The sequence below is a fragment of the Andrographis paniculata genome, unplaced genomic scaffold (assembly GCF_009805555.1).
Source record: "Andrographis paniculata isolate CXL003 unplaced genomic scaffold, ASM980555v1 Contig163END, whole genome shotgun sequence".
In the NCBI taxonomy this organism is placed as follows: domain Eukaryota; kingdom Viridiplantae; phylum Streptophyta; class Magnoliopsida; order Lamiales; family Acanthaceae; genus Andrographis; species Andrographis paniculata.
In genome coordinates this window covers 9901-21966 of record NW_026137439.1, presented here as the reverse complement: position 1 = coordinate 21966, position 12066 = coordinate 9901, and the positions used below count along the sequence as shown (strand labels likewise).

The following is a 12066-nucleotide window of genomic DNA, read 5'->3' as shown; positions in this document are numbered from 1 at the left end:
AAAGCCTCAAGTTCGTGGCATTTGGGGAAGATGGAAGAGCTCTCCAAAGTGTCGACCGAGGTGGTGCCTTCGTGGAGGATGGTTCGATGCTAGAAGGGTATCGGGTCGTTCTTACGTTAGTACTTACTTAGGTTTGCTTCTCTTTCGATTATCCTTTTTCTTGCTTTATTCGTTTCCGCTTAGTTAATTTGTTCTTTCTTGCTTAGTTAGTTCAATTTAGTTGTTTGTTATTTCTCGTTGTTTATTAGTTAGTTCCATTTTAGTTAGTTTATTCCGTGTCTTGTGTAGTTGATCAATTCGGTCCATGACATCTAATTGCAGTGCTTTTTGTATTTGTTGTAGAGTGTACGAAATTAGTACATTTAGCGCTTTTGTTTTTTCAATGTTTTTCCTTTGTGTTATATAGCATGTTATAGATTATACTTACTTTGTGCTCTATAGTTCTAATTGCAGTGCTTTTCGTATTTGTTGTAGTGTGTATGAAATTAGTACATTTAGCGCTTTTGTTTTTTCAATGTTTTTCCTTTATATTATATAGCATGTTATAGATTATACTTACTTTGAGCTCTATAGTTCTAATTGCAGTGCTTTTCGTATTTGTTGTAAAGTGTTCGAAATTAGTAGATTTAGCGCTTTTGTTTTTACAATGTTTTTCCTTTATATTATATAGCATGTTATAGATTATACTTACTTTGTGCTCTATAGTTCTAATTGCTGTGCTTTTTGTATTTGTTGTAGAGTGTACGAAATTAGTACATTTAGCGCTTTTGTTTTTTCAATGTTTTTCCTTTGTGTTATATAGCATGTTATAGATTATACTTACTTTGTGCTTTATAGTTCTAATTGCAGTGCTTTTCGTATTTGTTGTAGTGTGTATGAAATTAGTACATTTAGCGCTTTTCTTTTTTCAATGTTTTTCCTTTGTATTATATAGCATGTTATAGATTATACTTACTTTGAGCTCTATAGTTCTAATTGCAGTGCTTTTCGTATTTGTTGTATAGTGTTCGAAATTAGTACATTTACACCTTTTTTTTACAATGTTTTTCCTTTTTATTATAATATATAGCATGTTATAGATTATACTTACTTTGTGCTCTATAGTTCTAATTGCAGTGCTTTTTGTATTTGTTGTAGAGTGTACGAAATTAGTACATTTAGCGCTTTTGTTTTTTCAATGTTTTTCCTTTGTGTTATATAGCATGTTATAGATTATACTTACTTTGTGCTCTATAGTTCTAATTGCAGTGCTTTTTTTATTTGTTGTAGAATGTACGAAATTAGTACATTTAGCGCTTTTTTTTTTTCAATGTTTTTCCTTTGTATTATATAGCATGTTATAGATTATACTTACTTTGTGCTCTATAGTTCTAATTGCAGTGCTTTTCGTATTTGTTGTAAAGTGTTAGAAATTAGTACATTTAGCGCTTTTGTTTTTACAATGTTTTTCCTTTATATTATTATATAGCATGTTATAGATTATACTTACTTTGTGCTCTATAGTTCTAATTGCAGTGCTTTTTGTATTTGTTGTAGAGTGTACGAAATTAGTACATTTAGCGCTTTTGTTTTTTCAATGTTTTTTTTTTGTGTTATATAGCATGTTATAGATTATACTTACTTTGTGCTCGATAGTTCTAATTACAGTGCTTTTCGTATTTGTTGTAGAGTGTTCGAAATTAGTACATTTAGCCTTTTTTTTTACAATGTTTTTCCTTTATATTATATAGCATGTTATAGATTATACTTACTTTGTGCTCTATAGTTCTAATTGCAGTGCTTTTCATATTTGTTGTAAAGTGTTCGAAATTAGTACATTTAGCGCTTTTGTTTTACAATGTTTTTCCTTTATATTATTATATAGCACGTTATAGATTATACTTACTTTGTGCTCTATAGTTCTAATTGCAGTGCTTTTTTTATTTGTTGTAGAATGTACGAAATTAGTACATTTAGCGCTTTTGTTTTTTCAATGTTTTTCCTTTGTATTATATAGCAAGTTATAGATTATACATACTTTGTGCTCTATAGTTCTCATTGCAGTGCTTTTCGTATTTGTTGTAAAGTGTTCGAAATTAGTACATTTAGCGCTTTTGTTTTTACAATGTTTTTCCTTTATATTATTATATAGCATGTTATATATTATACTTGCTTTGTGCTCTATAGGTCTAATTGCAGTGCTTTTCGTATTTGTTGTATAGTGTTCGAAATTAGTACATTTAGCGCTTTTGCTTTTTCAATGTTTTTCCTTTATATTATATAGAATATTATAGATTATACTTACTTTGTGCTCTATAGTTCTAATTGCAGTGCTTTTCGTATTTGTTGTACTGTGTACGAAATTAGTACATTTAGCGCTTTTCTTTTTTCAATGTTTTTCCTTTGTATTATATAGCAAGTTATAGATTATACATACTTTGTGCTCTATAGTTCTAATTGCAGTGCTTTTCCTATTTGTTGTAGTGTGTATGAAATTAGTACATTTAGCGCTTTTTTTTTTCAATGTTTTTCCTTTTTATTATAATATAGCATGTTATAGATTATACTTACTTTGTACTCTATAGTTCTAATTGCAGTGCTTTTTGTATTTGTTGTAGAGTGTACGAAATTTGTACATTTAGCGCTTTTGTTTTTTCAATGTTTTTCCTTTGTGTTATATATCATGTTATAGATTATACTTACTTTGTGCTCTATAGTTCTAATTGCAGTGCTTTTCGTATTTGTTGTAGTGTGTATGAAATTAGTACATTTAGCGCTTTTGTTTTTTCAATGTTTTTCCTTTATATTATATAGCATGTTACAAATTATACTTACTTTGAGCTCTATAGTTCTAATTGCAGTGCTTTTCGTATTTGTTGTATAGTGTTCGAAATTAGTACATTTAGCCCTTTTTTTTACAATGTTTTTCCTTTTTATTATAATATAGCATGTTATAGAATATACTTACTTTGTACTCTATAGTTCTAATTGCAGTGCCTTTTGTATTTGTTGTAGAGTGTACGAAATTAGTACATTTAGCGCTTTTGTTTTTTCAATGTTTTTCCTTTGTGTTATATAGCATGTTATAGATTATACTTACTTTGTGCTCTATAGTTCTAATTGCAGTGCTTTTTTTATTTGTTGTAGAATTTACGAAATTTGTACATTTAGCGCTTTTGTTTTTTCAATGTTTTTCCTTTGTATTATATAGCATGTTATAGATTATACTTACTTTGAGCTCTATAGTTCTAATTGCAGTGCTTTTCGTATTTGTTGTAAAGTGTTAGAAAGTAGTACATTTAGCGCTGTTGTTTTTACAATGTTTTTCCTTTATATTATTATATAGCATGTTATAGATTATACTTACTTTGTGCTCTATAGTTCTAATTGCAGTGCTTTTTGTATTTGTTGTAGAGTGTACGAAATTAGTACATTTAGCGCTTTTGTTTTTTCAATGTTTTATTTTGTATTATATAGCATGTTATAGATTATACTTACTTTGTGCTCGATAGTTCTAATTACAGTGCTTTTCGTATTTGTTGTAGAGTATTCGAAATTAGTACATTTAGCCCTTTTTTTTACAATGTTTTTCCTTTATATTATAATATAGAATGTTATAGATTATACTTACTTTGTACTCTATAGTTCTAATTGCAGTGCTTTTCATATTTGTTGGAGAGTGTTCGAAATTAGTACATTTTGCGCTTTTGTTTTTACAATGTTTTTCCTTTATATTATTATATAGCATGTTATAGATTATACTTACTTTGTGCTCTATTGTTCTAATTACAGTGCTTTTCATATTTGTTGTAAAGTGTTCGAAATTAGTACATTTAGCGCTTTTGTTTTACAATGTTTTTCCTTTATATTATTATATAGCACGTTATAGATTATACTTACTTTGTGCTCTATAGTTCTAATTGCAGTGCTTTTTTTATTTGTTGTAGAATGTACGAAATTAGTACATTTAGCGCTTTTGTTTTTTCAATGTTTTTCCTTTGTATTATATAGCAAGTTATAGATTATACATACTTTGTGCTCTATAGTTCTAATTACAGTGCTTTTCGTATTTGTTGTAAAGTGTTCGAAATTAGTACATTTAGCGCTTTTGTTTTTACAATGTTTTTCCTTTATATTATTATATAGCATGTTATATATTATACTTACTTTGTGCTCTATAGTTCTAATTGCAGTGCTTTTCGTATTTGTTGTATAGTGTTCGAAATTAGTACATTTAGCGCTTTTGCTTTTTCAATGTTTTTCCTTTATATTATATAGCATATTATAGATTATACTTACTTTGTGCTCGATAGTTCTAATTGCACTGCTTTTCGTATTTGTTGTAGTGTGTATGAAATTAGTACATTTAGCGCTTTTCTTTTTTCAATGTTTTTCCTTTGTATTATATAGCAAGTTATAAATTATACATACTTTGTGCTCTATAGTTCTAATTGCAGTGCTTTTCGTATTTGTTGTATAGTGTTCGAAATTAGTACATTTAACGCTTTTGTTTTTTCAATGTTTTTCCTTTATATTATTATATAGCATGTTATAGATTATACTTACTTTGTGCTCTATAGTTCTAATTGCAGTGCTTTTTGTATTTGTTGTAGAGTGTACGAAATTAGTTCATTTAGCGCTTTTGTTTTTTCAATGTTTTTCCTTTGTGTTATATAGCATGTTATAGATTATACTTACATTGTGCTCGATAGTTCAAATTACAGTGCTCTTCGTATTTGTTGTAGAGTATTCGAAATTAGTACATTTAGCCCTTTTTTTTTAGAATGTTTTTCCTTTATATTATACTATAGCATGTTATAGATTATACTTACTGATGCGAACTTGCTAAGGATAACAATTCGGATCGAATTCCACAAGAATAAGTAACAAAAATATTATAGATTTGGATAGAGTAAGGGGTGGATGGCTATATATATATATCTATATTAATGGAGATAAACTGGACTCTCTTGAATTGAGAGGTAGTCGGGAAGGCAACACGAGAGATCAAGCTCACGTATCACAATCCTCTAAACAAGCTGACAATACAAGCTAAGGCAAGAATAGTTCCAGTACTATTCGAGAGGCCACGACTTGTTTCAAATCACTCGAAACAACTCGATTTGGGGATATGAAGCTGTAACCGAATCACTCAAGATTACACTTCAAAAAGGCACAAGAATCGCTCTTGAAAAAAAACCAGTTTATAAAATCTCTTTTGTGGAATGAAAAAAAATCTTACAATGATAATCATGGGTCCTTTTATAGAGGAACCATGGAAATTTAAAAACAAGAAAGTACACTCTTAAAGGAAATAAAATCATATGGGGAGTAGTTATTATAATTAGCCTTATTTAGTATTATTGACCCATAATTCATGGCAATCCCATGATTATTGGTAATCCCTTGATCTATGGAATTCCTTCATTCAGGGGATATTGATTCATGGGATCCCTTCAATTAGGGATAGTAATTTAGGGGAGGTCCAATGCCTTGTAAGGTGCTCCTGGCCTTATGGTCCTTGGGACTTGTGATCCAATTTCCAGAAGAATGCATGGTTTATTTTGATCGTCGTTGTAGAGTTCAGCAGTGGCATCCATTTGAAGTTTGGCACACTTTGTTATTGCCAATTGAAATTTATGGGCTCGGCTCCTAGTGATTGGTCCAGGAGGAATTATGATTGGGTCCAATTCCGTCATGATGGTCACATCATCCCCCCTCTCTTGAAAAGGTTGTCCCATCAACCTCTCGTCACCTACATCAAACGGAGACAAGTCAGAAACATTAAATGTAGCATGGACATTATACTCACCTGGGAGGTCTAGTTTGTAGGCATTATCGTTGATGCGTTCAACGACTTGAAAGGGACCATCGCCTCGTGGGGACAACTTAGACTTGCGTTGTGCCGGAAATCTCTCTTTTCGTAAGTGAAGCCACACCCAATCACCGGGTTGGAAGACAATCTTCTTGCGGTGGCGATTAGCAGCTTTTGCATTCCGCGCATTGGTAGCGTCAATTTCCTTTTGTACTGTCTTATGAAGCTCCTGAATCTTTTGTGCCCGATCCCTGAAATTAACATTTTGTCGCTCACTACATGGTAGTGGCAATAGGTCAACTGGAGAAAGTGGGTTGAAGCCGTACACTACTTCAAAAGGGGACATGTTAGTAGCACTATGGATAGCACGATTATATGCAAACTCAACATGAGGGAGACAACTTTCCCAACTACGCAAATTCTTTTTGATAATACACCTAAGGAGAGTGCCTAGGGTGCGATTTGTTACTTCCGTTTGACCATCTGTTTGTGGGTGATATGAGGTAGAAAAGAGAAGTTTTGTCCCTAATTTTCCCCAAAAGTTTTTCCAGAAAAAGCTTAAGAATTTAGTGTCCCTATCAGATACAATCGTACGGGGAATTCCATGCATTCTAACTACTTCTTTGAAAAACAAATTAGCAATATGCATTGCGTCATTCGTCTTATTGCAAGGAATAAAGTGGGACATTTTTGAAAACCTATCGACAACAACCATGATAGAGTCCTTACCTCCTTTTGTACGAGGTAGCCCCAAAATGAAGTCCATACTCAAATCTACCCAAGGTGTGTCGGGTGTAGGCAGGGGCTTATATAAACCATGTGGTAGCGTTGTGGATTTGGCTTGTCTACATGTAATGCAACGTGTAATGTGTTGTTCCACGTCCGCACGCATCCTTGGCCAATAAAATTTTTCCTGCAAAAGTTTAAGAGTTTTGGTGGCTCCAAAATGCCCCATGAGTCCACCTTCATGGACTTCGTGAGTTAAAACAGTTCGAATAGAACCTTGTGGAATACACAACTGGTTAGCCTTATACAAATAGCCCTCATGCAAATAGAAATCTTTAAATCCAGTGCTGGCACACTTATTGAAGATGTCAGAAAAATCTTTGTCATTTGCATACAATGATTTTACCTGTGAGAACCCTAGCAATTGAGAAGTCAAAATAGTAAGAATGTGAGTGCGCCTAGAAAGTGCGTCAGCTACGACATTATCCTTTCCCTTCTTATACTTTATCACATAAGGGAATGTATCAACAAAAGAAATCCATCTGGCATGCCTCTTATTTAGTTTAGCTTGAGTTTTTATATGCTTAAGGGACTCGTGATCTGAGTGGATAACAAATTCCTTTGGCAAAAGATAATGCTGCCATACCTGAAGTGCACGAACCAAGGCATATAACTCCTTGTCGTAAGTTGGGTAGTTCAAGGCTGCGCCACCTAGCTTCTCGCTGAAGTATGCAATAGGTTGGCGATTTTGCATTAGAACGGCTCCAATACCCACACCTGAAGCATCACATTCAAGTTCAAATGTTAGTTCAAAGTTCGGGAGTTTAAGAATTGGGGCATGAGTTAACAAATATTTCAGCTTGTCGAAGGCTTGTTGTTGCGCTTCTCCCCAACTAAACAGTTCATCCTTGCGAATAACAGCAGTGAGAGGGGCTGCAATAGTACTGAAATCACGAATAAACCTTCGGTAGAATCCCGCCAAGCCATGGAAACTACGAACTTCACGAACAGTAGTAGGGACAGGCCACTCCTGGATGGCTCTGATCTTCTCCTCATCGACTTGTATTCCCTGTGCGCTAACAACATAGCCAAGGAATAGACAACTAGAAACACAAAATGCACATTTTTCAACATTTGCATAAAGTTTGTTCTGCCGCAATAAAGTGAACACTTCTCTCACATGCTCAATGTGTGCAGATAAGTCCTTACTATAGATCAAGATGTCATCAAAGTAAACAACCACAAACCTTCCTATGCAAGGTCTAAGAACATGATTCATCAATCTCATAAAGGTACTAGGGGCATTAGTTAAGCCAAAAGGCATGACAGTCCACTCATACAGCCCTAGCTTAGTTTTGAAAGCAGTTTTCCACTCATCTCCTTCTCTCATTCTTATCTGATGGTAACCACTTTTAAGATCAATTTTTGTAAAAAGAGCAGCACCCTGAAGTTCATCAAGCATATCATCTAATCTAGGAATAGGATGTCTATACTTAATAGTAATTGCATTTATTGCTCTACAATCTACACACATACGCCACTTACCATCCTTCTTTGGAACGAGGAGTACCGGTACAGAACATGGACTAAGGCTCTCACGCACCCAGCCTTTATCTAACAAGTCTTGGATTTGCCTTTGGATCTCTTTGGTCTCATCTGGGTTGGCCCTATATGCCGGCCTATTTGGCAATTGAGCGCCAGGTATGAAATCAATCTGATGCTCAATACCACGGATTGGGGGCAACTCGCTTGGTAGTTCCTTGGGTAGTACATCAGAAAATTCCTGCAAAATAGGATAGAACTCTGGAGGCAGGTTAGATTGCAAATCATAAGCTGTAAGGAGATTAAACTTACAAAGCAAAATGTAAATCCTATCACTCTCATCCTCTCCAATGGATCTAATATCCTTTCGAGTGAGAAATATGGCCTGGTCACTGTTCCTCCCCATTTGGGAAAGGGTATCTTTGGTAGGTACTCCCTTACTTTTCTCTCGTTTTTCTGAGGGGATCACTCTTGGAACTCGCGATGGAGCGGTCATAGACGAACTTGCCATGGAATTTATGTCTGCCTCTCGTATGGAGCTTTGAGTTCCCGCTGATTTTGAGACGTTCTCCATAGCCATCATTTCTTGAACATGGTTTTTTTGTATCACTTCCTGATCCGTGTGGGCTTCTTGGGGGGTAAGGGGAGTCAAGGTGATCTTTTTGCCCTCATGTGTGAGCGTAAAAGTATTTTCCTTCCCAAAGTAGGTGACATTGCGATCAAATTGCCAAGGCCGTCCAAGTAGTATGTGGCAAGCCTGCATTGGCACAACATCGCATACAACCTGGTCCATATAACCACGAATTCGGAAGGTTACCTCAACTTGTTTATTTACTCGTAGTTCCCCATTATTGGTCAACCACTGCAATCGATAGGGTCGCGGATGGGGCTTGGTGACAAGGTTCAACTTTTTGACCAATGTCTCACTAACCACATTGGTGCAGCTTCCGTTATCAATTATCATGCTGCAAATCTTGCCTTCGATTTTGCAACGACAGTGGAAGATGTTCTCTCTTTGCATTTGGGTTGGTTCCTCCTTTTGAAATGTACTAAGAGACCGCAGAGTTACCACCGTGATTTTGGAGTATTCATCATCTTCTTCAACAGTACTTTCCTCACATTCAAGAATTTGTTCACCATCTACATCTCCTTCATCGTCGGTGACGACTTCACCCGCATCCGTCAAGATCATGGCCTTCTTGTTCGGGCACTCAGAGGCATAGTGCCCTTTCCCTTGACACCGAAAACAGGTAATTTCACGGTTTCGGGGATTCTTGCCATGGACATATTCCTTTTGTGGGTTTCGAGTTGTGCCAACATGCGCGACACTTTTTCCCTTGTCAACATTAGAAAATTTATTGACGTTAGTATTAGGGATACCTCGGGGCTCCAGGATAGTTTGGGTAGACCGGGGTGGTGGTCGATTGAAAGAATCCGCTCGCCCCTTTCGCTTGCGTTGTTTCTCCAATAAAATCGCACGTTGGAGCAATTCCGACAAGTCAACATACGGGTGTAGCTCTAGAGTATCTCTCAAATCTCGGTTGATTCCACTCATGAATCGAGCCATGGTTGCTTCAGGATCCTCCACAATATCAGCCCGCATCATGGCTGTCTCAAGCTCTTTGTAATACTCCTCTACACTTCTGTTACCTTGAGACATTTGTTGAACTCGTTCGTGTAGCTCCCTCCTATACCAGGATGGTACGAATCGTTTCCTCAGAGCCTTTTTGAGCCCATCCCATGTGGTGATCCGCGCCTTCCCTTCTCGCCTTCGTTTCGTACTTAGTTGCTCCCACCAATTAAGGGCATAGTGGGTGAACTCCATTACAGCAATTCTCGTCCATTGCTCATCATCATATGTAGAGCAATCTCGAATCAACTCCATCTTCTTCTCCCAATCAAGATAAACATCCGGGTCAGAATTCCCATTGAAAGAAGGAATGCTGAACTTCAAGTTCCTCATAGGATCTTGATTTCGGTTGTCTCTATTTGGAGGGGGTGGCTCCCATTCTTCATCAAAATTTTCAGAAGCGTCTTCCCTACCTCGGTATATAGGATTCCGCCTTGCAGATCGACTAGCGTCGGGGGCGGGTCGGCCCTGCTGTCGCTCAGTTGTCAATTCCCGAATAGATTGAGCAAGATCAGCCAACATTGAGTGTACGGTGTCCATCTCGTCAGTAAGTTGCTTCGTGAATCGTGCTTCCAATGCTTTGGATAGCGCTGCGATTTGAGGATTAGGGCGCTCGTCTGGGTGTCCTTCACCTGCCATCAAAGAAAAAATGTAAAATAACAAGGGTATATCCTCACACAGGTTTCTCCTCTCTTGAATCGCGCTCTCCGGTATGTAATGATCTCGCCACAAACACTCTTTCACTCCGCTCGTGTTTCACTCACTTAAATAAAACTGGTCAACGACCCAATGCAATTCCCAAATCAAGAAATTTCAAGTAAAAATCACAAGTAATTAGACCTTTAGATAATCGAATAAAAATAGGAGAAATATTATAAACTTTTTTTTTTTTGGAAAGAAGTGGATATGGATAATGGAAATGAAAATATTAAATAAAGAAAATTAAGAGAGAAAAAAAATGTATGGAAAGATAGAAAAGGGATAAGAATATATAGAAATATATTAATGTTATGTAGAAAAGGAAAACAAAATATTCTCAAGTCTTTTTTTTTTTTTTTTTTCAACTTTTCTTTTTTGTATTTTCTTTTTTTTTTCGGATTTTTTTTTTTCGGATTTTTTTTTTTCGGATTTTTTTTTTTGTTTTCAAATATGAACCGTGATATCAATCAAGAGATTGTATCAACTAGCTCTGATACCAGATGATGCGAACTTGCCAAGGATAACAATTCGGATCGAATTCCACAAGAATAAGTAACAAAAATATTGTAGATTTGGATAGAGTAAGGGATGGATGGCTATATATATATATCTATATTAATGGAGATAAACTGGACTCTCTTGAATTGAGAGGTAGTCGGGAAGGCAACACGAGAGATCAAGCTCACGTATCACAATCCTCTAAACAAGCTGACAATACAAGCTAAGGCAAGAATAGTTCCAGTACTATTCGAGAGGCCACGACTTGTTTCAAATCACTCGAAACAACTCGATTTGGGGATATGAAGCTGTAACCGAATCACTCAAGATTACACTTCAAAAAGGCACAAGAATCGCTCTTGAAAAAAAACCAGTTTATAAAATCTCTTTGTGGAATGAAAAAATCTTACAATGATAATCATGGGTCCTTTTATAGAGGAACCATGGAAATTTAAAAACAAGAAAGTACACTCTTAAAGGAAATAAAATCATATGGGGAGTAGTTATTATAATTAGCCTTATTTAGTATTATTGACCCATAATTCATGGCAATCCCATGATTATTGGTAATCCCTTGATCTATGGAATTCCTTCATTCAGGGGATATTGATTCATGGGATCCCTTCAATTAGGGATAGTAATTTAGGGGAGGTCCAATGCCTTGTAAGGTGCTCCTGGCCTTATGGTCCTTGGGACTTGTGATCCAATTTCCAGAAGAATGCATGGTTTATTTTGATCGTCGTTGTAGAGTTCAGCAGTGGCATCCATTTGAAGTTTGGCACACTTTGTTATTGCCAATTGAAATTTATGGGCTCGGCTCCTAGTGATTGGTCCAGGAGGAATTATGATTGGGTCCAATTCCGTCATGATGGTCACATCACTTACTTTGTACTCTATAGTTCTAATTGCAGTGCTTTTCGTATTTGTTGGAGAGTGTTCGAAATTAGTACATTTAGCGCTTTTGTTTTTACAATGTTTTTCCTTATATATTATATAGCATGTTATAGATTATACTTACTTTGTGCTCTATAGTTCTAATTACAGTGCTTTTCGTATTTGTTGTAGAGTGTTCGAAATTAGTACATTTAGCGCTTTTGTTTTTTCAATGTTTTTCCTTTATATTATTATATAGCATGTTATAGATTATACTTACTTTGTGCTCTATAGTTCTAATTGC

General features: G+C 35.5%; 1 protein-coding gene across 1 annotated transcript; it reads right to left on the bottom strand.

Moving 5' to 3' along the window:
* Positions 1-4571: 4571 nt before the first annotated feature.
* On the bottom strand, positions 4572-10331 carry LOC127263467 (uncharacterized; the record flags this gene model as incomplete). The annotated part of the gene is made up of 7 exons (XM_051292509.1): positions 9390-10331; positions 8775-9335; positions 8053-8303; positions 6976-7623; positions 6072-6843; positions 5628-5918; positions 4572-4628 (listed from the first exon to the last, which is right to left on the bottom strand). Coding segments are annotated over exons 1-7 (3522 nt in total), but the record flags the coding sequence as incomplete, so codon positions are not given.
* Positions 10332-12066: the final 1735 nt, after the last annotated feature.